At 42.4% G+C, this 27,898-nt stretch overlaps 1 protein-coding gene across 1 annotated transcript in view; it reads right to left on the minus strand.

Annotated features, from left to right (window-relative positions):
* Window positions 1-23,694, minus strand: part of cdh13 (cadherin 13, H-cadherin (heart)) — a 410,738-nt gene extending 387,044 nt beyond the window's left edge. The window contains exon 1 of the mRNA XM_082540060.1: window positions 23,454-23,694. Within this exon, the coding sequence (XP_082396186.1) occupies window positions 23,454-23,498 (45 nt within the window). The 5' untranslated portion in view covers window positions 23,499-23,694. The remainder of the gene's footprint in view (window positions 1-23,453) is intronic.
* Between the last annotated feature and the right edge of the window lie 4,204 nt (window positions 23,695-27,898).

Genomic DNA, 27,898 nt, shown 5'->3' on the forward strand with positions numbered 1-27,898 from the left:
ATCGCCTTACACGTGCAAAAATGACTCCTTTGTTTACTTTGTTTAAAAAAGGAAATACATTTCTATAATAGGCTCTAAATCTCAGCAGATGTTGTGTCATGCTGGTGAAAGGGGAATGAACAGAGAGGAAGACGACAGCATCGCTCAGATTGGTGCTAATTAATTCCTAATGCCTGACAACATCGGGGGATGCTCAAAATGAGATGATCAGTAGTGTCCTGAAGGATCTCCTCCTACATCTGGACAAGGGCATCACTGAGCTCCTGAGCATTCTTAGGCGCAGCCTGGCGGCGTCAAACGTAATGTTCCCTAGTTGTTCTATTGGATTTAGGTCAGTGTGTGGGCCAGGCGGTGGTGTCAGTTCCTTCATCCTCCAGGAGGTGTCTGGAGCTCGGGCATTGTCATGCACCGTTGGAAGCCCACTGCACCGGTCCAGTGCAGCTGGATCTTGCCCTCCATAGTCTCCCCATGCCAAACAGTGTTACAGGCAACATGACAAGGCTTCTCCAGGTCGAGTACAAGCAGATCTCAGTGCTGCTCATGGGTTAGGGACTTATGGCCCTGCCCAGCTCTCTTCTGTGCTCTTGGGAGTGCGCTGGGAGACACAGCAAACCTGACAATGAGAAATTGGACCACCTGTGCAACCTCTGTAGGGTCTAGGTATCTCCTCGTGGCACGGTCAGAAAGGATGTGATCTGTATAACGATTCCTATTTTGGGGGGTTTCTCATTGTTGCCCCTGAAGTGCACCTGTTGCTATTTTCATTGACACCAAAGCAGCTGAAACTGATTAACAGCACCTTTTCCACTAAACTGAATGAATCAATATCAAGTTTAGTTTTAGCAAAGTTCATTCCAAATATCCTCTCATGTCCTTGCTGGAAGTTGATGGTAGTGAATCAATGTAAAGTCCTTTTGTTGTTCCTACAAACTTTGGTATGAAGGATATTATATTCTCTATGTTCTGCAATCAGCACATCTTCAGTTATGCAGCGCAGCACTCTCAACCCCTAATTCTAGCATCACATTCATGAAAAATATCCCACAATGATAACTGAAAGTCTAATACAAAGCACCCGTTGGTAAACAGGCGTGTCTGAATACTGATGTGTACAAATATTGGAATCAGATCCAGCAGAATAAACCTGAGTGAGAGTGCTGCGAAACCACTGCAGGAGCCAGCTGCAGGTACGGCACGCTGCTGCTGCTGCTGCTGCTGCTGCAAAAAGAAAGGAGTAATGAATGTAAGCTATACTAGAAAGCTGTGATTGTGTGGAGCTCTGCAATACATCCTGGTTGGAGGGTTCATCCAGGCTTGCTGTAATTTTCTACCTTTCTGTGTGCTCAGGGAAACTCCCACAGCATCACACACAGGAGTCTCATCGTCCCAGAGGACTCCTGTGAAAAGAGGAAATGCACAGCAGGCTCTGCGGCTCGGGATTCAAAACTGGAAAATTACAGTTATAATGGAGAGATGGTGCTGAAGTGGGGTGAAAAGGGATGAAACGGAAGACCAGAGATAATGAACAGGGGAGGGAGCGAAAGCCTTTTTTCATTAGCTAAAAAACATGTAAGAGTTATTTGTCATCATTTCATTTCGAGCTGTCATCATCTCTGATGCAGTGCAGTCATTTCGTTTTAATTCCACTTTAATCTGATCAGCAGCTGCTCTGCTGTTGTTCTCTCTTTACTTCATTACAGGCTTACAATGCTCTGATTATGTTGCCTGTAGATTTGCTTCTTTGTTGTTGTGAGTTTGTGAGGTGATGTTATATGCATAATAAGGTATTCTCTTTCACATATTTAATATACACTTGCCTTTGCCTTTTTGCTTCTTGATTTCTCTTGATTTTCTGACAGCATCCGTCTCGTTTTATTTTTCTCTCAGTCTCTCAAAGTCAGACTTGAACAGTTGAACTCTGAAGCAACCTTAAGTTTTAATCATTTCTCCCTCTCTCAATTTTTTTTCCACGCCGACCCATTTCATGACATTTTTAATCATCTCATCTTCACTTCACTCCTACCGTTATTCCCTGCTCTTCCTCTCTCCTCCACCTCAGCTCTTCCCCTTTGTCACCCACAGAAGTGCAGAGACATCAGGCGCAGTGATACCGAGATCCCTCTCGCCCCCTTTCATTGTTGCTCAGCATTCTTCTCGTGTACATAAAATCGCATCACTGATCTCAGTGCAAGTGTGTATATCTGTGCAATTTCCATAAGTTGAAAGTTAGTCTCAAGTGGCGGCCTCGGGGCTGATGATCAGTGGCACTTCCATCTTCCCTCTGTTGCCAGCCTCCAGGGGACCACACACATGTGCATAGAGGCAATTTCACACACACGCCTGCATGCTCACAGTCACACTCAGACACAGAAAGATGCATGCACATCGCCACTCTTGGGATCGTCGGTGCCTGAGGCTTGTCTTTGTCTCAGTCGGCCTCTTCACAAACTAGATTTCTCTTTCTAGCACTTCATTCTGACATCATGCAGTCTGAGAAAAGCCGAGAGACAAAGTCTAGCCGCTCAATGACAACATATGAGGTACAGTGGCTAAACAATAATCAAAAGGTGTATTTTCTTAGAACAAGCGTGGCTACTGAGACAAAATAGTAATTCCTCAATCATTTAGACGTCTCTGCTGCTCTGGATAGACCTCAAAACGTGAATGGGGACACATCTGCACCACAACAAAGCTTTGCTCTGGTTTTTTGCTTCATTCCCAACCGTGAGCCATTTCTTTCCACTTTCTGAATGCTCCATCAACCTCCCTCCCTCCTCCCTTCTTTCTCCTCTCTCCTCCTCCTCTGTCTCAGAGATGCTGCTGTAAAACAAGTGTGATTTGTTATTCCCAGTGGAGTGGCCTGTTATCAGACAACCCCTGTTGTTGTGATAAAACGTGGAGCGCAGGGAACAATATCAAGGGATAAGCTGGATGGGCTATCAAAAGACACCGCAACTATAATCTCTCGCCTTCCAAACAGACTAATAATAAATAAAAAAGTCTGTCTTTCCTTCTCCATATATTTCTAATGAAAAAAATCATTAGATTTGACGGGTTATATGTTGTTGCTGTATCGTGGCCTGGAAAGACCTGGGTAAGAGCTATAAGAGATACTGCCTCGCATTTCACATATGCTACTTGTTTTTGTTTTATCGCTTCAGTTCAAGCAAGAGTCGATTGATTATTATCGATTATTTTGTCTGCAAAATGGTACATTTTCAACCACGGCCACCAAAGTTCCCACGGTCCACGAGGACGCCCTCAATAGTCTGTTTTGTCTGACAAACAGTCCAAAATGCCATTTCATTTGTATTATATTGTGAAAAATATGCAATGACTTAAAATTAAAATATCAAAATTTTATCATTTGTTATCGTTAACCCTAAAATTCCCATTAGTGGGCTACTCTTTAAGTTATAATAATAATAATAATAATATAGCGCTTTTCGGGGCCCTCAAAGCGCTGTACAATTCCACTATTCATTCACTCTCACATTCACACACTGGTGGAGGCAGCTACAGTTGTTATGCACACAAACTCTATCCGATTATTAAGTGATGACGTGACGAATCCTACTTCCGGGTCTAAAGTAGTCTGCGTTTAATATGGCTTTTGTGTTGTTAACATGTTTAATGTTTTGTATTTTCTTCTATTTAATCTCAAAAAGCTCCTAAAACAGTCAGTGATCCCTGTTGACCTCCCTCGGCTTTTATTACCGCTAATCATTTATTTAAGCTCAGTTTTTAAAACCTTAGGATGTAACTACAGCCCAGCCCATGCAGCAGTATATGAATGACTAACCTCGTATTGTGGATGGATTATCTCAGTTGTTCTCCTGGCTGAAGTTTGGTCCTTTTACAGCATCCTGCCATGCGATTACATTTGTTCCTGACCACCGAGAACACTCACGTTAACTTTTATCGAGTGGAAAAAAAGTTAGCTTGTTTATATTATGCTAACATAGCTGTGTCGCTAGCGGTGACGTAGCACATCATTATATACCAGCTAGCCCAACTTCAGTAACCCTACAAACGTCACTGCTGTTTAGTTTTCTGTCTTCATTTATGCTGGAAGTGATAACAGAGCTGTACGTTTGAATTTGTTTCCAAAACCCCGCAGTCAGGACATGCTATATTGTATTTAGATAGAAGCTAGCGAGCTAACTCCCTGCTAACTTCTAACTCCGTTAAATGTCATAAATTCCGTTTTCATGGATGCCTGGATGTTAAACTCAGTTGTTACACCTGGTAGAGCAGAACGCTGATCATTTTTATTAAAGATGAAAGACTTTAGACAGTTTTTCAACTCTCAGTAATGCTGAGTGATCGTTTGATATATGGACCTGCAGCGGAGTTTAGGCCCAGACACGGCTAGTGATGTCAGACTGAATGATCGGTTAGTCAAAGTCTGGCTGTGTCTCCTTCAACACGTGAGAATATCATTCTTAGAACACGACGATTTTCTGATCAGATTCTAGTTGTTCACAGCAGAACAACGATCAGTGACAGTGGTCGACTCCAGTAAATATTCGGTCCTGTAACCAAATATAAAATTGATCTTTAAGTTCATGTAACTCTACATTGCACAGTTAAAGAAGTTATAGCTTCAGTGTAGAGTAAAGTGGGGTGACAGGGATTGACTCACTTCAGGAGCCACCTCAACTGAGCGCTTGAGGAACTGGTTTCTGGGCACTTTTCTGTTAGCGTCACACTTCAGTCCGATGACAACAAGTATGTTACTCTGCACTGCTAAAACCTTCATTAGCTGATAAAGTATTTTCAAATTGTATTAAGGGATCGTAAAAGAACACGAGGGCAAAGGTTACACAGTATTTAGTGAGAAAAATAGGTACAGTTTTAAAAAAGAGTAGATGTTGTTTCTAGCAGTGAGCACTCTGTGCATAAAGAGCCAAGGTGAGAGAAAAGGTGCCCTGGAAAAGCTCCTGAATGATGTTTGATGGTAGCACTTAATCTCTCCCTCTTTCTCCTGCTGCACACACCTACACACACCTACACACACACCAGACTCAACCTGTTCCCCAGTTGTCTGCTATTGCCAGCGACCAAAGGCAGGCCTTAATTCCCTCCAATCACAAGTACAAAGCCCAATCTCTCCACCCAGAGAGAGATTCAGCAGGATAAAAAAAGATTGCCTCAGACCATTCTCTCTCCACACTCACCACTCACCATAATAGCGCACATATAGCTACGTGTAAAATCCCTGAGCACTAGCCAACCAAAAAATGAGAAATAGAAGCCCGCCCACGCCTGCAACAACACATACGCACGGCCATTTATTGTTTGTCACTTTTCATATCCTTCCTTATTTACCCTGCCTGTAATGCAACGAAGTGAAAATTAAATCATGGAAAACAAGCCTGCACTTTATTTGTTATTTCTCTCTTCTGCTTTAAAGTTATTGAAAACTTGCTGTTGTCACCATTGTTTAGCACTCAGCCTAAGAGGGAAAAACACCATCCGGGGGTCTGTCTTCCAAATCCATTTTCTTCTTCCTGTCTCTTGTAGGCCAAGAAATCAGGTAGCTCGTGTGCAGGAAATGCAGGCGATGGAGCATTAGTTCCTCTAAGTGTATTGATAAAACTATCAAATGTCTTAAAATAATAAGTGGAAGATTCCGGCTGATGGTTCTGATTCAGCAGACATATTATTCTTTAAGCAGCTATTTCCTTGTGCAAAACATCATCAATCTGTTTTTTAACAAGCTGCAACTATCATAAATAAATCAAAAAATAAAAACAATTGATACCAAAGATTGACGTTAAAAATGACCGTATAATAATCAGAGCCAAAGAAGGCATCAAAATAATGAGCTCAGTCTCAACTTTTCAACTGTGCCGTGTTCAGTCAGCTTGCAGTGCCCTGGCTAACGCCTGCAAGCAGACAGATGATCTCGCCTGAATCCAAATCTCCTTCCAAATCTCTGCAGTCATAGCTGTAATATGATAATAAAAGGGCTGTTGAGAGAACACAATGGCTTCTATGAGAGCACGGCTGAGACTGTGATAATGATCGAGGAAAATGTTTGAAATCCTGCACGAGAGCCACATTCGTACACCGACGTTGTGTGCGGGAGATTTCGATTCTGGCATTTAGAGGTTTATGCTTGCCCGTATGAAGCCATAAAGGACAAGTCTGGCTCTGTAAACAAGGCCATTTCATTTCGTGCTATGGGAGCTCTCCCATATTGGGTAATGGATGGTTGCTGGGAAATCAAGGATCCCTGTTAGTCTGTGCAGATATGAAAAGATATAAAAGCAAAACATTGACTTGAAGCAGAAACTACACAAACCATTGGAATCAATCGAAATCATAAAAAAGGGCCACTTCCTGTCATTTCGGGTGATTCGTAAGTGGATAACAGACATGCAAAGGATTAATTTGACACTTAGTTTTATGGCCTGAAAGTTTAATGTTGCAAATCAATTCATGGTTTTCTATCATACACCAAACATTAAACAGACATAATCAACATGTAGTTAGAGAAGAGACGAGATAAGCAAAATTGAAGGCTCCATGGATAAACATGAGTTTATGAATGAAAAAGTACATGAATAAAGAGAACAGACATATTTAAAGCATCTGACTGTGTGCATGTATATATCTCCTTTACATGTGTCCATGTGGCAGAGCAGTTTGTGCTATACTGTCTCCTGTACAGTGACTCATATGTTGGTGTGTCGATGTGCATGAAATTGAAAATTGCTTTACATCCTTTTCATTTTTCTAGCTTTAAACACTTTTCATTTTCTTCCCCCCAAAATCCATCACTCGGCTCTCATCTTCGTGTTTTTTTAATTCTACTGAAATATGATATCTCCTTTAATACATTTGTCATGCAAACATTTTACAGCAAAGATGTCTCAATAAAGTCGAATGTATTTGGACTCTGTGTATGGAAATAATACCAACACGCCAATCATTCAGTCATGCATGTGATTGATTTTGTGTGATTTCTAGACCCTCACAGCAAGTCTTGGTTTTTCGGGTTGTTTGGTTATGAGTGAGTGTTGTCCAAATGCTCCAGACACAAACAAGAGAGTAAAAAATATGATCTGATTAGACGAGAAACAGTCACAGGTGGAACGAGCTGAGGAATAAACAGGACAGAATATAGGTAGTTGCTTTGGAGACTACGATTTGTCATTCTATGCAGCAGCCTGTGAACACTCTCACCAAATAAATATTCATGACAAGTGGAAAGGGTCGTTCAGTCTCGTCCTCCCACTTCTGGAAAAAGCCTGGGTAAATCTCCACGTGAGAAATGACTCTGTCAGGACCCATTTCAAAGCCACAACTCAGCGACCCCGTCCACCCACAGTCCACACATGAACGCTGCCAAACAGGCTCCGTCTTCCATAATTCCGCTATATCTTTTTTTTTTACTTCAAACCTTTCTCGGCATTCACCACCTGCCTCGCCTTACCATCCACCATCATTACCTGCACTCTCTAGTCTCTATAAGTCTCCTTCTCTCAGCTCCGCTCTTTATCTGTCTTTTCCACTTTGCATCTTTAACCACATTAAGGATAAAGAAGCTGGACAGACGGGTAATTTTGTGTGATGAATGTAAGGCAGCTCAATTGTGTTTATTTTTATTTCTTGTGTTTTTTGCACAGATGGGAATAAATTTTGTAACCAGAGAAAAATAATAAGAGAATATGAGAAAAGACCAGGCAAAGAAATCTGGAGCAACAACAGATGCAACATTTTTTAGAGAACTGGTGAAAGGTGGCCAAAAGTAAGTGTTTTCCCAGTAAGTATTGATAATATAAAGTCCAAAGTCAGAGATGATCAGAGCTTAAACATGGATGATCTTTAACTGATATCTCCGTCCCATCTCAACCCCAACCATTTGATGGCCGCCCCCCCTGAGCCTGATCCTCCCAGAGGTTTCTTCCTGTTAAAACTGAGCTTTTCCTTCCCACTGTCACCAAGTCCTGGCTCATAAAGGCTGATTGTTGTAGGGCTGGGTTTTGATTATCGATTAAAATCGATTCTAGCTTGGATAACATGATATCGGTTCATTAAAATCCTGAATCGATTTTTAAATATAAATTTATTTTTGCCCAAAATGCCAGAATCTCAGGTTAAACCTCACAAAATTTCTACAACCACCAAACAGCTAGAACAGTAAATGAGAGCAGGTACACGAAACCCAACGCACCCGAATCAGCGAGCTGTCGCCTTTCTCACCCGACGGCACGTACGCAGACACGCCGTCGGGGCTGAAAGCCGACAGCTCGCTGATTTTAAAGCATCGGCGGGTGATTTCCTCTGACTTTTGCTGTTTTGCTTCCACCACGATAAAAATCACACTTCATGTAGAGCTCTCTCTCTCTCGCTCTCTCTCTCTAAATTGATGATCAAACCCCACCCCTACTTATTACCAGTGTTGGGTAAGTTACTTTAAAATAGTAACTTAGTTACATTACTAGTTACTTCTATCAAAAGTAACTCAGTTACTTCAAGTTACTTGTTACTTTCAAAGTAACTAGTTACTAGGAAAAGTAACTTTGGTTTTACTCAGAATTGTGTTTTTAATATTGTGTTGCTTCCATAACTGGATACCAGCCAGTCTTCTAGCTTGCTTACTGGCCACAAGTGCTCTGTGCCATCTACCAACAGAGAGGAAAAATAATGTGCATGTTTCCACGAGAGAAATCCCACGCCTGGACCGTCGTTGACCGCCGCCATGATTCTAGCCTACGTCACAGCGTCATGTACGCTTTTAACATCCAACACGAAAACTGCAGTTGTGGTGCTTTCGATTGTACTCGTAACTCGGAAATTCTGCCTTCCGAATAGGAAGATGAAGGTAACACTGCAGATGAGCTGCATACAGGGTCATCTGCTATAAAAACCCAGACCAGGAAAACCACCTTCATGTTTTTCTGTTTTATCCTCAGTTACTTTGACACAAAGGAATCTGCTGTGACGCTCACACCTTTGATAAAGTCTCACAAATGTCAGCTTTCTTTTTATAGAAAGGAAAATATAGATATGTATTGATAAGTGATCAGAATTATAATATTTCTCACTGTCTGAGGCAAAATTTCTCCGATTCAAATCGTGGATCGCAGCCCTAGATTGTTGGGTCTTCACCTCACAATATAAAGTGCCTTGAGGTGACTCGTGTTGTAGTTTGATGCTGTATAAATAACATTCAGCTGAACTGGCAGTGAAATTAAGAGGCTGTACCTCGAGAGTGTTTTCTGTGAGATACAGAGTAACACAACGAGTGATATAGAGTAGCAACATCTACCACAGTGAGAACAATAATGAATGAAACAAGTTGATGGTGATGAGTCTGTAAATATCTGTATTCTTCACTGCTCCAGAAAAAGTTACCCTATTCTAGTTGTTCAACCAATTTCTTCGTCTTGCTTCTGGTGTGGCGTCAAATGCTTGAATCTACCTGATGTATAAAAGAAATAAAATAAGTGTCTCTGTGTCCCACAGTGTCCACTCCAGCTGCCAGTTCCCAGAACACCACACAGGGAAACACTCGTCCAGAGACACTTATCAGCACATCCTACATCCAAACGTGTACACATGTGAATGTAGTCTACAACTCGTAACAAAATCGTCTGTGTCAAACAAATGTGGAATAGGTTTTGTTGGGTTTTTTCCTGTGATGGGAAAAAGAAAGGATTTCGTGTGTGACCCACATGCATGTGATACAAAGTCCTACGGATGCCCTTAGGCCTCTGTGAGGGCAATTAAAATCATGATGGAGCCAGAGTCTAACAAAGACACGTACAATGGGGCATAAATCAAAGATGTAGTGTTTTGGGGTGGAACAGAAAACTGGTCTGCATGCTTTGGAGGCCATTGCCAGCATCAGCCTGCATTGTAACATGAAAGTGTTCATTCTGTAGTTTGTAGCCAATTACTTTTGGTCAGCACATCACAGAAAATAAAATAAAATACGATATAGTGTCTCAATTTGGCAACTGCATGTTAATGTCTGCTCTCCCACACACTTATTACCACTTCTTAGTTAAGTCGAGTTACTTTCCAAGTTGAGCACGCAGCAGCAGGAGGAGAGTCCACCCACCCACCGCCAAAGCAAAGTGCTAATGCCTCTTCACATTCAGACGACGAGAGAGAATAAATTGTCTGAGCTTTTGATGTTGAGAGTTATCAAGGAGCACCTGTGGTGGAGTCAAACACTTGACATGTGCATTCGGTTTCTGGAATGTGTTTGATTGAATGTTTAGAAATAAAATGTTGTAATTATGAGCAATAAATATGATTGTGATGGCCAACACCTCTGTCTACGAGCTGCACGGTTATACAAAATCAAAGACATGTTTGAATTGATTTGTTTTGCAGGATAGTTTCTGATGAGCACATATTGGAGTGAAAAGGTGAATGTCGAGAGTTTCAGTTAAAGAATCAGAAATGATTTTCTGTCGATAGCATTCGAGTCTTCTCTGTTTCTCAATTGCAGCTGCTTTATTTCACTGATAGCTGACATCCAAATTAAAAGCTCAAAATGTAGCCTGCTGACTACAGTAAGTGGCCGGTGGTCACTGCTGCCTTCCAACATATATCTGTCAAGTGGGAGATGTTTTGGAGAAGTCTGCGTCTTTTTCTTGCACATCGTGGAAAAGGCGAGAGGACTGAGACACTAAGGTAAATATAATTCTACTTACAGGTTTTCATTAGCCTTCGGTAAAAACACTGAGAACCAGAGAATGATGCTGATCAAGATCACAAGCAACTCTACCAAATCTCCAAGGTTGCTATTAATATTTCAGCTTTTGTTAATCACTTAATATTAAACTTATAGATATTTTTAAGAGAAGAAAATCCAACCTTCCCAAAATAATAATAATAATACAGGGTGGGCCATTTATATGGATACGCCGCAATAACATGGGAATGGTTGGTGATACTAAAGTCCTGTTTGTGGCACATTAGTATATGTGAGGGGCAAACTCCTCAAGATGGGCGGTGACCATGGTGGCCATTTAGAAGTCGGCCATCTTGGATACAACTTTTGTTTTTCCAACGGGAAGAGGGCCATGTGACACATCAAACTTATTGGTAATGTCACAAGAACAACAACGGTGTGCTTGGAGACTTTTTCATTTGATTCAATTTTATATGATGGATTATGCAGGAAAAAATAGAATTGGGCTGAAAGGTCTATCGCTTTATTACCTATTCAGGTTGTGTATCATGTTTTTTAAAAGTACTTTTGACAATAAGCAGTAAAGTAACAGGATTACTTTCTTGGAGAAGTAATCAGTAATTAATAAGTACTTACTATTTTCAAGTAATTTCACCAACACAGCAACTACTTAAACTACACGAGTGTCCTGAAGACATAAAGACCTGGATGATCTCTAATTTCCACCTAAATTCAGATAAAACTGAACCCCTAAAAATCTTAGAAATGTGCTGTCTAAGCAGATACTTGGTCTGGATGACCTGCAGTAACACTGTGAGGAACCTTGGAGATGTCCTTCAGTGTGCATATTAAGCATATATGTAGGACTGCTTCTCGAAGTTGTACATTATCTCTGAAATTAGAAACATCCTGATTCAGGGTGATGCTGGACAACTAGTTTATGCATTTATTGCTTCCAGGCTGGAATATTATTATTCAGTGTTATTAGATTCTCCTACAAACTCTTTGAAAAGCCTTCAGTTGATCCAAAATGCTGCAGCGAGAGTCCTGACAGAGACTGGAAAGACGAAGCATATTGACTTCTATTCATTGGCTCCTTTTTAAATCCATATCAAATTTAATATCCTTCTCACATAGAAGATCTTGAATAATCAGGTCCCATCTTATCTTAAAGCCCTCATAGTACCATATCACCCCAACAGAGCACTTTTCTCTCATACTGCTGGCTTGTCTGTGGTTTCTAAGGTAGTTGAAAGTAGAAATGGGAGGCTTCCAGGCCCCTCTTCTGTGGAACCAGCTCCCAGTTTGGATTCAGGAGACACGCAGCCTCTCTACTTTTAAGATTAGGCTTAAAACTGTCTTTGTCAATAAAACGAATGATTAGGGCTGGATCAGGTGACCGTGAATCCTCCTTTAATTTTGTTGCAATAGACCTGGGCTGCTGAGGGTTTCCCATTACACGCTGACCGTCCTGTCTCGCTCCCTTCACCCTAAAAAAGATCGTTGCGGATGCTGCCTCTCCCTGAGCCTGGTCCTGTAGGAGGTTTCTTCCCACTGCCACCAAGTGCATGCTCATTGTTGTGATTTTTCTTTACCTTCTCCTTGATGGGACTGTTATTGTGATTTAGGGCCAATAAAAAAACTGAAATAAAGCTGAGCTGAACTTAGAAAAGTTTAAATACTGGAGGCATCATAGCACAGTCAACCAAAATGATCAATTTGTTGTATACTGCAGTAAATGTGTCTCTCACTGAACATCTTTATATGTGTTATGTACATGTTTCTGTCAGTGAGCAAGACTATGCAGAAGAATATCATCAAACAGTGCTATGTTAATTCAAGCCAATTTACAAGTCAAATCCAGGCATTTGTTTGAATCTATTTTCATACAAATTAGGTCAAATTGTATAAACAATCTGATCACTGATACAAAAATAAATCTCACATAATACAACACTGGAAAAAAAACTTGTATTCACATTATAAAATAAACTAAAACCTTCCCTCTGAGATTTCAGGCCACACTGACTTGACAGCCTCACACAGTTCATGCAGATTTGTCAGTCGTACATCCGTGATCTCCTGTTGCACCACATCCCAGATGCACTCTGATTGTGGAGATCATTATCATGTTGTCATGATCATCTCAAACTGGTAAAGAAATCTGTTTTTTAGATGGTTTATTCAGCTGAAAGTAGCCATTAGCAGATGGGTGCACTGTGGTCATATAAGAGAGGTCACGGTCAGCGACAGTACTGAGGTAGGCTGCGGCATTTAAACGATGACAAAAAGTCGCCTAATATCGGCGAGCCCATGGAAGTCGAGGCGTGCCACGTCGTGTGGTCTCCTTCAAGTTTTGACATGTTGTGTGTTCAGGAATGCGCTTGTGCATTTCTTGGTTGTAGTAATTCGTTATCTGAGATACCGCTGCCCTCCTATCAGCTAAAACAGCCATTCAACTCTGAGCTCTGAGATCAAACAAGGTATTTCAATCCTCACTGTATATTTTTACTTTTAGAGAACTCTCTAGAAGCCCTCGAGATTGTTATGTGGGAAAATCCCAGTAGATCAGCAGTTTCTACAATACTCAGACCCACCTGGCACCAACAACTATGTCATGTTCACAGTTACTTAAATAACTTTTTCCTCATTGTGAAGCTCTTGAACCGCAGGTCATCTTAACCACGTCTACATGCCCAAATGATGCCGTGTTATTGGCTGACTACACGTATGTGTTAATGAACAGACCAGCAGGTGTATGTGAAAATGGGAATCTAAACTGAGATAAATCATGATCTCTGTCCAAAACTATAAACAATACAATATAGACAAACTTGCATGTGTATACTGAGAATTCAAATTTTTGAGTTAAAACTTTAAACTCTGAAATCTTTCTCTGAAATTGTGCTGAATGATTCCTGTTTAACTCCACCGAAAATGTTGAGATTGTTTTTCAGAGAAGACTTCAGTTATTGCTGTAAGCACTCGGAGTAGGTTACTTTGAAATACTGCTCTGGAATTACATATAATGGTTACATTGTTGCCATTTTCAGAGGCACAGAATTCATTGATAAACTGTTTAATGGTCAGATGCAGTCTGTTCTCTGTCTCACCATCTAAATCGAGATGTTTTCGCTGTAATTTTAGTAACTTTTGATTCTCTTTAGGAATATGAGGCTAACGGCTTCACAGGGCTGAAAAATAAATAAATGAATCAATTTGAGAAATCAGAAAAACTTTAGGTGTGGCCAAATTTGCAATGCTATGTTGGGGTTCAAGTATAGAGCTGAACCATTGTGCGATCTTCCTAAATTGTGCTACATAATTATTATAGGTTTGGATTTTAATGCATAATATTATTATTTTATTTAAACAAATGTGCATCTGTCATTTCTTGTTTTTAGGATTTCGACGTTACTTTAAAATGTGATGTTTCCTACAGTATCAGATAGAACAGCGAGTTTTAACAACAGCCATGTTTCTTATCTCTCATAAACACAAATAAAAAAATACTCCAGTTGCCATGTGTGGACACATTCTAGCTTCGCTAAAAAGGACACTCTCCTCCCTACTGTGGCTCCATTAGAAATAATTATCCCCAATCGATCTGCCAGTCCCTCTGTGGAGCAGGAACATGAGCTTGTCTCAGCTTTAACAGCCTTCAAATGTCTGTCAACTGTGTGTGTGTGCATTAGTATATGCTCGCCCAATCCTGCTCTATGCAGAGCTTTGTTTGACTTGTGACAGCTTCCTCCAGGTTCTCTAATTCTGCAGGTAGCTTGTCCCAGTGCTGCAGCAGAGCATGTCTCCTAGTGGGAGTCTAGGAAAGGTAGAAAAGCCCTTTCTGAGCAGGTCAACCACAGGGGGGACTGTAATAGTAAATGCGCTGATAACCGACCACCTGGTGTGACTCTACTGCGGCGTGAAAAACCAAGCCGTCACTACGAGGGCCACCGCAGCGGAAAATTGTGTCCAGTAAAGCGTACGAGGTGGGGAGAGGATGTGACAGTGAAGACATGCAATCCTAATGAAAATCAAATCCAGTCAGCTCGCTCGTGGCAGAAAGCCTATAGCACACACTGCATCTCCCCTATAGTTGATAAGAGGGGTGAAGCTGAGATAATGAAAGGGGCGGCAGCCAACCCCGCGTCATATCACTGTTGTCAGGTGAAAAGTTTGGATCTCAAGACTGTAATCCTTCCCTGTGGTGAAAAACAATCAGCTTTAATGACAAGCGTGCAGTTTGCAGTTGTTTGAATTAGTTACAGCGTGAGTGTGAAGAGGTGGAAACGGTATCTGGATGGAAATCTCTGCACTCGCCTCGCCAGACCGCAGCCAAAGCCACAGTTTCATCTTTACCTTCATTACTGCTGCCTCAGCCATCCCATGAGGATCACAGCACAGCCGACAACACCAAAAGCCCTTAAGTGTACTTGCGAATAGCTATCTATGCACTTATGCAGATGGATCGCTCCGTGCCCTAAACTCTATGTTTTAATTACTTTGGGTCTGGAAGACAAACTCCTGCATGGATCTCCCCAAACAAGAACTGGCTGAGGCGGTCTGAGATCACCTTGAAAGAGTCTCTTCAGATCATAAAACATGGGCGATAAGTATCACGAAAGCAAATAATCGCTTCAAAATTAGGGTGATAGGTCAGGAAGTAGTGGGAACACTGATTCTAGCATCAGTACAAGGAAAGAAGGTTCACGCTAGAGTAAAGTTTTAGGTTTCTGATTGCTACGGCATCGTGTTAAAAAGGACCTTATGAACTGAGAATCCTTTGAGATGAAGAAAGCTTTGTGAAGATGTAAATCTGCAGTGCACTGAAAGTGTCACATAGAGCAGCTTGCAGCGTTTCCTGGCCTACATATTGTGCAAACTTTGAATTTTGATAGATCACAAGGACAAACCTTAAAGGGAGATCACATATCTTCAAAATATAATAAAACCAGAACCTAATGTTGTGACGAACAGGGTTGTTACCAGTCCACTGGCACTCCTCTTTCCTTTTCTTTCCACTCGATTCTTTTTGCCCCATCATTTAATTCATTTGTAAGCTCAAAGCCTTGGACCTGCCTGCATTAATATGAGATAAACCTGTGAATAGAGCGCGACATTAATTGTGTCTAAAGGAATTCAACTGAGGTGGCAGCCCCCTCTGTCAGTGGCAGGCAAAAGTTGGCTCTCTCTCGTTCCCCCACATGCTGACATCAAAAGCAATAAGTGGGAAGAGCTATTCTAATTGCCTTGAAGCGACCTGCCTGCGTAGGCACCAATATAGTGCTTTGTGTGCTCACTTCAAATGAGTCCTCAAATCCCTGTCTTTTTCTTGACAGGCAAGTTCAGGGGTTTAAACGGCCTCTCTACCTTTGCAAAAAGCACTCTTACCATACCAGCATCCATCTATAGGAAAACATCTCACAAAAACAAATGTACACACCTACACAGTCACACCTGCAGTTTAAACACTAAGTGGATCTAAGTGGCAATTACCCCTGACGTTTGTTCGAAGGATATCTGGCATTTTGTTGCCATCTAGGCAGCAGGGGTGGTACTGCATGCATCAGACCCACCTGATGCCTCCTGAATCACTGAGTTAGGGATAAAACAGCGTGAGGGCCAACAGACGATGCAAAAACCATCCTGGTGTCTACCTACCAAGTGAAAAGGAGACTAGAGATATTTTCAGAACAGAAAAACGGGGAGCAGCATAGGTGCAAGTGGGATGATGAACAAAAAAAAATCTACCTATTTTTGTTCGCAGCAAAGCCAAAAAAAGGATGAAGCGAATAAGCTGCAGTGATTTCTCGTAAAAGTCAAGAAACCCTTCTTAGCTATCATTTCCGTTTAACAGCAGAGAGGGATTTGATTACTTCAAAGACCTTTGCTGAACACAGAACGAAGTGAAAACCCAGAGTCGTGTTGGGAGAGAATGAAAAAGTAGGGCTGATGCCTTCAAACAATCTCATCGTGCTCCAAGTGGAGCATTAGAGAGTCAGTCTCCACTGCTGCTTTAAGAACAATGTTAAAGTCAAGGTGATAATACATCCTGTACTATTATCCAGCTTTAACACCACGTACAGCCTTTTTGGCTGCTTTGATCAAATCAACACAAAAATTACTCTTTCAAAATGTGTCTGCAAAGAGTCGAATTATATTTGAGACAATCAGAGCAGATAAAGCAGTAAAACGTCAACGAGACCAAGCTCATCTCATTGCACTAGTATGACTGTACAGGACACAGCCAGGGAGAGCCTCACCGATGATAACGTCATGAACAATATTATAATGAATCAGGACCAACACAAATCAATCAGTTCTGTCTTATTACTGCATCACCAGACTGTGTTTAAATATAGTGTCAAAGCTGGGACCACTTCACTAACTCATCTCACATATATACACGTACAGGCACGCTGCAATGCAAAGGTGATGAGCCAATCAACACCTCTTTATCCCTGTGAACTCTATACTGGTTCACATGAGAGTTCAGAGCTCTCCTTCTCTGCTATTGCACCATGTTGCTAATTCTGCTCTGCTGTAGTTGTCAGCAGTTGTCAGTTGTACAAATTATGAATGTTGCTTTAATATCTAAGCAGATATTAAAAGACATGTCAAAGTTTAAGTGAGCTTTTTAAAAAAACCCTGCTCATTATCAGCAAGGAAATAATCTGCATCATTTTTGCCAGCAGACGAATCCATAGGGGACAGTGTAAGGTAAGCATATGGTAGGCTGTGCATCGCATACTTATGAACGCCTGTTCATCTATTTTTAAAGACCTCCTTAAAATTTAGTTAAAAAAAATATCTATAAATCTTGCTAAAGGCAAGAACTGGTGCTCATCTCATTTCTGATCATTTCAACCAAATATGGGAGCGAGATAACTAAAATCTGCTTTTGTTTTGAAAATGCAAACAGGAACACCAAGAGTTGTGTGTCCTTCCTTCGTATCTACTACAGTGAACCATTTTAGCTAACTGGTGACTCGCGCCACACTGTTGTAGCTGGAAACTCCACCTACAGAAACATCAGCAGGGAGCAGCTCGCCTAAAAGATCAAGTGCAGCTGGCAAACCTCAATCACCACTTTGACCCTGTGGCTGTGACTAACGACACAGTCAGTGATGAAAAGCCAGCTTTTTAATGACCTGTGGCCTCGTGTTGCACATGACTCGTGAATGGTCTGCAACGCGTCTCTTAGTTGAACTAAATAGAAAGTGCATGGCAGCAGCAAAGGCTAATGCAACTCACTGTATCATCATCTGCTACTATTATCTGTAAAACTACTCTTGTGGAAGAAACAGGACCCCGCTGTACCAGCCTCTTACATGAATACACCCACTGTGCTGCTGGCAGCTTCACACACTTTGAGAGGAGTCATCGCAATCATGCTGAAAAAAGAAACTCGCTCTCCTTGCCAAACATAGACCCATGCTTGTGCTTTTGTGTGTGTGTGTGTGTGTGTGTGTGTGTGTGTGTGTGCGTGTGTGTGTGTGTGTGTGTGTGTGTGTGTGTGTGTGTGTGAGAGAGAGAAAGCAGAACGACATATCTGGATGTTTTGGAAAAGTAAGTAAGTAAGTAAAATTTATTTATATAGCACTTTTTAAGACAAAACGCTGTTACAAAGTGCTTCACAAGAAAACATGTCAAACAAACAATATAGCAACATAAAGAAAGTATAAAAGCATATCAAACAAGCAATAGTACAATATAAATATAAAATAAAACAACATGTTACGCATTAACATTTCCCAAATGCCTGTCTAAACAGATGAGTTTTAAGCTGTTTTTTGAAAGAAGCCACCGTGTCGATGGTGCGTAGTGGGGGGGGTAAACCGTTCCACAGTATAGGAGCCAGGGTTTGAAATGCGTGATCCCCCTTTGTTTTCAGACGAGTCCGTGGGATAGATAGACGACCGCTATCAGTGGATCTAAGAGTTCGCTTTGGAGAATAGGGCTGGAGAAGCTCCGAGATATAGATGGGGGCCCCACCTTGTAGAGACATAAACGTAAGGGTGAGGATTTTAAACTTATATCTATACTCAACCGGAAGCCAATGCAGGGATTTTAGTATAGGAGTGATATGGGAAAATTTATTGCTATGGGTCAAAAGCCTTGCTGCAGCATTCTGAACCGCTTGGAGCCGATTTAGTGAGGCCTTAGAAACGCAGGAAAAGAGTGCATTACAATAATCCAGAAAAGAGACAAACGGAGCGGGTGAATAGCTCCTGAATATCTGTAACGTGTTGCACAGAGTTTGCTAAAGCTGATAGTGGACGACGAGGGGGGCGTGGCATGACCATCTCACTTTCTCTGACACTTGAGATTTTGAATGTGGCGTCAGGGGCACGGCTGCTTTGCTCTCATCAGTTATCTGGACCTGGGTATCTGTATAGCTCTTTGTCTGTCAGCCGCTTTATCTTTGTGCTCGTTCATCTGCTTGTCTGACAGGGGAGAACAAACTGTGATGGAAGCTTGATCAACTGGAGGGACGACGTTAAACTGCACCGCTATGTCCTTCACACATGGTTACTGAGGCCTTTTGTGCATGTGTGTATGTTTGTGTTAGTCTTTTGCTTGACTCACAAACGCACCATTAATCCTCTGTCCTAGAACGCGACATTTTCCTTTTTTTCTCTCCCACTTGGCACATTTCGTGATTACACTACACAACGTCCACTGGCGTTTTGCATAATTAGGCCACTTATATCAAATGCAGGCAGATTCTAATGGAGCGCTAAGGGGACATATTTACTTTAATTACTACCCTCGCTATCTCTGCACTTCATCCTCCCTTGCTTCGACCTCCTCTAACCCACTCCCTTCCTGCAGCGAGTGCAGTGGCAACGTCGAGGGAAAGAAGATTGAAGAAGACTGTTTTTGCCTCAAAGGTCACACTCTCTCCTCATTGGAGTTAAGATAGCATTTGACCTTACAGCCCATTACAGAGCTCGACCACAGTCTCAAGGGAACAAACGGAATAAACGGATAAATAAAAACTCGGAGTCTCCCATTACAAGGAAAGAGTGTGAACAGGTGTGTGTTTGGAGTTGTGCGATTGTGGGTCAGGTGTACGGGCACATGTGAGTGTTTTATTTACAGGAAGCTTTTAGAGTTTTCTGTCAATAACAGCAGAGTCTGAAAAAAATCTCCAAAGAGCACTCTAACACCACAGACCACGCTTGGCTGCGTGCTTCCACCCAGGAAAGAGCATAGATAAGTACAATGTGAAGGAGAATGAAACCTCAAAGCCCCACACTAGAAAGCCTATTTACCAGCTGATTGTTAGAACCACAGTAACACCAGGGTACATTTAGACAGCAGAGTCTAGATTGCTATTGGACTGCTTTCACTTGAACCATTTCATGCTCCTTTTATTCGGGCTGTTTGTCTGCCTCTGTAGGCTGCTAAGATTGCAAACTTCTCTGCAATTTCTCTTAACTCTAACCCTTTATTTTGGCAGCACGGCTGTGGGAGATGAAACCCGACGGCGCCGTGAGAAGAGATGAGGGAAGAATGAGAAGAGAGCAGGGAAGTGTGAGGAAGGGCGAAGACCACGAAATGAAAAGAAAGAAACCACCCTGCCTTAATGACTGGCATCATTAGACTTTGTGACTTGTCATCCTTCCGTTCTTTAACTAGACTCCATCATAAAAAGTCCATCACTGAAACAGCACTTAGTAGCAGAGGGGTGCCAGGTCTGAAAAGACACTCCACATAAGAAACCTTGAGTGAGGAAAGAGATCTTAGCTGGAGGTCTCCTTTTGAAAGGATAGTTGATTGTAACCAGTGATGGACGTGACGGGCTCCATCTGTACAGTCCATAAAGAGGAAAGCACACTAAAGTGCACAGGCGACACACTGCATATTTAATCCCTGGATAACTGAAAACGAACCCTGGTGTTGTATATGATTAAAAAGGACTTGAGCTAGAAACAGAAACATTCTAGAAATGACAATACTGCGACGAGATGCACACCTGCTGCTGCGCTCCTGAATTATAAATCGCACCAGCATACCAGAAATGGCAGTGGCCTCTATTTTTGATCATGCTAGATCAATGACCCGCCTCCAGGACTGAGTGTCTGCGAGAGACGGAAGAGATAAAAGAATAAAATGCGAGCGTGTGTGTCAACTCTCCCAGTGTGTATGTGTGTGTTTGTATGTGTCACAGTGAAGGTCAGCCCCATCTATGAGTAACAGGAGACTGTGGCAAGCCGCTGCCTTCAGCTGCACACTTTAAACATTTTTACTGGGGACCGTGACCTCCCCCTTTCCTCTCCGTCTCTCTCGGTGCCGGCGGCAGCTTAAACAGGAACGTTAACAGTCCGTTGGTCACCGCAGCCGTAAACGTCCACGACGTGCCCAGGTGCCAACCCAGGAATTTAAACTGTAGTAAAACCGTCTTCATCTACGGGTGAGAGGCGAGAAAACAGCACAGGGCAGTTTGAGAAAATAAATGGTGGATAAAGTTTGGTTAATCAGCTAGTTTGATGGGGTGGGGGGGGGGGGGGGGGGGGATTCGATGGAGGAAGACAAGGAGGAGAAATCAAAGTGGGAATGGGTGGGGGATCGTTGCACCTGCACCTCCCAGCTGTGCTGCGCCTATTCTGAATCACTGCTCCACCGGGAGAGAATGCTTAGCGTTCGATCTGGAAAACAGGGATTTATTACCAAAGAGGGGGCTACTAGTGCAACGTGTGCGTATATCTGCATATCTGTGTGAGGGGGTGGTGGGTGGGTGCAGCAGCTTACTGTGGAGATGAGTTTGGCTCCCACCTGTCTGACAATCTCTAAAAAAGAAAAGCTAGTTTGAGCCTACACGCTGCAATACGTGTTATTCTGCAAGACAGAAAGGGAAGTTTGTGAATATATATTTATTCATCTGGATGATGAGTCAAGTAGAACGACTGTGTAACTCACATTTTGCATAAAAAGCTGTTTGGTTTGTTTTCGGCCAGACTGGGAAGAAAATCGCTGGAGGCGACAGTACTGTCATATGTTTTTGTTTTCACTGGTTTGCATTAGTCAGTGTGGATTCACACCTTGAATGATTTATATTTTGGGAATTCCAAGACCTTAGCTGTCAGTGATGACAGGACAGCCACAGCACAAAGATTCAGATTTTAACATAAATATTTGTCCATCAGCTGCAGAGGCTAAAGGAAAGCCCAAAGCACGTTTAAAGGTTTTTGGAATCACAAATTTTAAAAATTACTCAGTACTGAAGACATTTTATAAGACTCTCCATTATGTTTTCCAGGGCGAGTAAGTGAATCTACGCCTTCTCACAAAGATGAAAAACATATGCGTGTGAATAAGACGCAGCATACACGTGCAAGAGAGGCCAGGTCCTAATCAATAAAACAGGGAGTTAAATAATTTCTCTGTCGACACTATTAACCTGAATCTCAGCAGATAAGCAAATTGATCTACAATGTAGAAATGGCTTATCCAATTAAAAGGGAATATAATGCACAGCAGGAAGTGTGCACTAAACCTGCACGGGTCAAACAAGAAATACCACAAGAGCTGTGCTGCCTCTCAATACTGAGATGAGGGCGAGCAAGAGACACACAGGATGAGAGGAGCGAGAGAAGCAGCACAGCACAGTTTCCCAAATGAGCTGTTTGCCTGGCACGCTTCGGGGCTCTCGCATTGTTGCTGTGTTTAGAAATAGTCTCAGCTAGGATGCTTTAAAAATTAGCTGCCGCTTAAACCTTTGCAGCATGCCACACGAATAGAGCCTGACATCGCACAGTGACTATTTCAAAGGAAACTTGTTATGATCTTCAAGAGGGATGTATGAATATGCATCAGCAAGAGAAGGTCAGAGATCAAGGCTGGAAAGAGGCGTTTGTGCACCTGGATCCGTCCTTGCTCGAGTTCACAAAGGTGGATGAAAATACGGCGAAAGTGACATAAAAGGAAGGTTCGGCATCCTTGGTGCAGAAATCCTGCTCTAAAGATTTGACTGGTATTAACAGCTGTTCCGAGTTACCGCTCCCTCTCTTCATATTAAAGTCAGATCAAACGGACGAGTGGCTCTATCACAGTGGGAATTAAGGCTTTATTAAATATCTCAAGGGAGCCCACGTCTGCAGAGACCAGTGGACTTGAGTAAAAATACCCAACACAGCAGAGCGGCCAAGTTAGTTCACTGCCCCTCTTTCTGTGTCTCTGACACCCCCCCGCTGCCTTTCCCCCTTTCCCCTCCTCTCCTCTTCTCCATGCTCCTGTGTGTGCTCCTCGCTCACACACTCACACCCTCACAAGCCCAAAGAAACGCTCAAGTTGGTGGCTGAGCGGAATATAGATGCGACTGGAGACAAGAGCTGGTGCCGTGATTTGCACATAGACAGAGGATACACACCCTGCGCTCTGCTTCAGTCTTCTTCCATCTTCAGTTTCTCTCCTTCCTATGTTTTCTCTTTCTCTGGACAAAATGTGAAAGGCATTGCTAAAGTGAACGAACCCCGCGCACACTGCCAGACCCTCGATATCCTCTGCCCCAAACTCGGAGCCCTAAATGACAGTCAGACGCGCGCAAGAAGGGCTAAACGGGAATAAACTTGCACGGATGGACCTGGCTGTGCAGGTGATGTATCGTGTGCCATTTCCAGACCCGGGACAAACTTGACAACACATATGTTTGCGCCATTAACACACAAGGGTAGCCCGGGTGAGACCAGGCGGAAGACCAGAATAAAAAGAGCGTGGGATCGCTCCCAGTCTCAGCGAAATAGTCCCCAAATCCCTCACACACGCGCACACATCTCGTCTGTCTTACCTGGTGGAGGAGAAAAGCCAAGAGAACGCAGACTCCAATCTCCATGGTCGGTAAAATTTCTCTGGGTGCGAAACACAAACAGCTTCAAGACAGGGCGATAGAGACTCTGTGAGCTGTGTTCATAATTCCACTGTCCAACCGCCGGAGAGAGAGGAAAGCCTTTCGCCGTGAGCCGCCAGCTGCCAACTTCCTCCAAATATAACTGCAGTCTGATCAGCACAGTGCTGGATAGTGAAGGCGAGACCACGACCAATAGATTTATGAGCAGGACAGAGACGGGGGGGAGGCGGAGAGGGGAGTGGTGGGGGATGAGGCGGGGAGTTCGTCGCGATCCAAGCAGCGGGTCAGCGTCGACACCCGGTTCGTTTGTGGAGTTTTCGGCAGGTGCAGCCGCAGGTTTCGAGGATTCATCAACATGACGCGTATCGCGCCGTTTCAGTTTTCACACGCGACAGGTTTATGCCCCCGATAGTGTCTGTAATTCACCCTCTTTTCAAGATTATTTACGGTGTCTGTCATCAGTGTCAGTGGCGCACGGGAAGCCTCTATTACCCACGAAGCCGCACCACTGCGATGGTGCCTGAGAGAAAAACTTCAGTAATGAAACATTTTAAACCCAAACTAGAAACACGAGCCGCGACCAAAGAGGCTTAAACATGAATCATTCACTCGGCCTTTAATAGCTTCCTTTAGAGCTGCATTCGTGTCAGCGTGTTTCCTTGCTTCTAGCTAAATGATCAATTGTTAATTTAAGATAAGATAAGATAAGATAACCTTTATTAGTCCCACACGTGGGAAATTTGTTTTGTCACAGCAGGAAGTGGACAGTGCAAAAGTTATTACGCAAAAATTAGAATACAATAAGAATAAATACAGTACACAGCTGTACAGAATAGAATAAAATAAAATACTATATACAGTAGAATAAAATAAAATAAATATACAATAAGATAAAAATAGAATACAAATACAAATACTATATACAACTGAGTAAAAATACAACGATGACAGAAAGGATTATTGCACTTAGTATTATTGCACATGTGTGGATGTGTGTGTTTGTTCAGTTAAAGTCTTTATTATGGAGTCTGACAGCAGTGGGGAGGAAAGACCTGCGAAATCTCTCCGTCCCACACCGTGGGTGCTGCAGTCTCCCACTGAAGGAGCTGCTCAGTGCTGTCACAGTCTGCTGCATGGGGTGGGAGATGTTGTCCAACAGGGATGACAGCTTAGCCGCCGTTCTCCTGTCACTCACCACCTCCACTGGGTCCAGAGGGCATCCTAGAACAGAGCTGGCCCTTCGGATCACCCTGTTCAGTCTCTTCCTGTCCCCAGCAGAGATGCTGCCGCCCCAGCAGACCACACCATAAAAGATAGCAGAAGCCACCACAGAGTCATAGAAGGTCTTCAGGAGTGGGCCCTCCACTCCAAACGACCTGAGTCTCCGCAGCAGGTACAGCCTGCTCTGCCCTTTCCTGTAGAGGGCGTCTGAGTTATGAGTCCAGTCCAGTCTGTTGTTCAGATGAACACCAAGGTACCTGTAGCTGTCCACAGCCTCAATAATTTGTGCGGGGAATGAATTTTCGCAGTTCTCTTTTCAGCATGTGCACCGCAGCCAAGTTCAGTTCGAATTTTCTTTTACTGCATGTTTATTATAAATGTAAAAAAACGACCTTTGCATATGTAGGTGACGAATTTATTGTCACTGCTTTTTAGGTTACTTTCAGTGCAGCTTCTCCTTCTTCTTTTTTAGCTCTATGTTCTAAACTAAAAACACCGAAAAGCGCATTTCTGTTCTATTCTTAAGCCAGGGTAACCCCTTTAGCCTTTCTCTGTGCTCTTGGAAGCATTCCTGTGAAAACGAAGCCCACACCTGATAAAAGTCTCCAACAACAACACCTCCTGTTGGAGAAGCATTCGTTTGAAAAACATGGTGCTTGAAATTGAAGAAGTCCTTGAAGTAAAAGAACGAACGAAAGAAGCCCTATTTACATTTTCAGATAGAACAAGAGGGCTTGTAGCTGAGAGCCACAGAGAAGGGAGGCTTCACTCCATCTCCAGCCTTTTACTTTAAAACACAAGATCCTTGTCAGGTGTCCTTGAGAGGGGGGGGGAAGCACTCAGTAGCTAAAGTCATGCCGTTGTGTAACTGACTGTGACCTCTGAGTTTGCAGGTGGGAATAATCAATTAATTACTGCACAATTATTAAAGAGGAGGATGGCTCATTAGAATTCAACCCTGCTGCTGTTTAGCCCTAATAACATAAAATATAGTGTAGGGAGATTGCCTTTGGTTCTGCAGGGATGATGTAGAACCAAGCATGTCGGGCACTAGCTTAAGCCTGCAGTTTCAGTATCCTGCCATTTAGTTGACTATCAGCAGAAAAAAAATCCTAATACGGAAAAAAAATGTTGTGAAAAATGTTCAGGATTCAGATATCTGCCAGTCTACCTCGTCACTGCTCGCCTCAGTGACGTGTTCCTCACTGAACCTTTTTTCATGGCCCAAAGGTCAGATGTCTATAAACCAGCCCATCAGTCTTTCTTAAGGGGCAGCATTGTCACAAAGCACACTTAATCTTCATGCAAAGTACCCCTAACCTCCAACACAGAGATAAGTCGTAGAGGCTGAGACAGATGGATGGGTCTGCTGTTCAAAGCAACTGAACTCTGACATAATGGAAACATTTAGAGCTCTTTACTCTCCCTTTCTATTCTATCCATCTGTCCATTTCTTACACCTAAACAAGCGTAACATGGGACACATTTCTGCATACAGCCATCATGATTTGAGAAAAGGAAAAGGTTAGCCCCACACAAAAGTCAGTTGTGGGTCATTGTGAGTGTCTCTCAGTGCAGCAGTCAAGTTCCTCCCTTCAGTTTCTCAATGGATGTGAAAAATGAGGGCAAGAATTGTTGTGACGCCTGAGGAATTGCTTTTCCCAGACAATATTTCTGCCATATTCATTTATCAGTAAGTAAAAGCATAGGGCTTGTATCACTGCTGTCTGCTCAGTTCAGAGCACACACATTCAGCTGCGGACCGCAGGAAGATGGCTGGTATAATCAATTAAAATGACACAGCTGAATGAAGAATAAAATGTCAAACAGTGTGTAACATTCCCTGTCACATATTTCATGATCATCACTACATATTTTAGATTATGGGAATGACACAAAGAGCGTCATATTCGGTTTTGTAAGCCGTGGCTAAGTGGAATCAACAAATCATGACTGAAGTGTGTGTTCGGTGGGTTTAGCTCAGTCAGTTCTACGGTTCAGTTTCATTACTCTCAAATACTCCAGACTCGATTTTGTAACCTCAGAAATATAATTTCTACTTGTTATATTTGTGGCTATTGAACATTTTTTAGTAATTATGTTTCTATAATTCAGATTTGATACCTAAAAACGTGGCTGGTGACTGATTTAACTGCTTTTTCAGTCTCTTCTCAGCAACTTGGTGGAAAATTATAGCTCCACAACAACAGTAGAAGTTAATGTTGGACCAGTTGTCTGAAATAGGAGGATAATATGCAGCCAGTGAAAGAGGATGTGGCCACGCTGACTGACTTTGATTGTTGTCTGTCTGAGGTTGCATTTCCTCCATCTGACATCGGAAAAGACTGCAACTGCATATAGTAAGGTATTAAAACCAAGGACCCGGATGTTTGTGCTCATGTCCCACATAAAGAAAAGAAAAAAATATAGTCCTCTGAAAATAATTATGTCTTTCAAGAAATAAATAGTGTATTATTAGTAGTGTTTATCTTCTTTTTTCTGTTTTCATAGAATAAAATAATACTTTTGATATGTGAGAGGAAAGACCAACAATGTTAAGAGACAAACGAGCCAAGAATGGAAAATATAAATACGACATTTCTCGTGTATATTCTCATGTATGTACAGTAACAAGTTATCCATCCTGTATTTATTCCTTAATGTTTTGCAACATCCTCACACTCTGCATCACTGCACATAAATATGCGACATGTGTTGCTTTTGTCTGTTTCATGTTGCTATTGTCACCATTATAGGCTCCATTCATGTAAACAGTCAGTAAAGCTGATTCTGATTCAGAGTCATATTACTAATTTCAACGGGATCTTCCACTAGAAAAAGCAAAGACAGTAAAGTATGATCCCTGCCACGGTCTCTGTCAGCTGCTGTTTCCAACTGATATCAAATACATGGAGCAACCTACACTTCTAACAACACCTAAAAGCACCCCTCATAACAACTGCGCCTCCCCAACCCCAGGAAGGTATGGTAATCAGTTCAAGAGCCTAGACACAGAACTGTGTCAGGAACCTTTCGATCAAGACCGAACGAGGAAAAGCAGCGAGCACTTTTCCAGAAACGCAACCTTGAGTTACACCTCACTTCAGAACAGAGACGCAAGCAGAAAGAAAATATATAATCAAATATATAATCATCTTTGTGGC

The sequence above is a fragment of the Aulonocara stuartgranti genome, assembly GCF_965226115.1.
Source record: "Aulonocara stuartgranti genome assembly, chromosome: 7".
Taxonomy (NCBI): Eukaryota; Metazoa; Chordata; class Actinopteri; order Cichliformes; family Cichlidae; genus Aulonocara; species Aulonocara stuartgranti.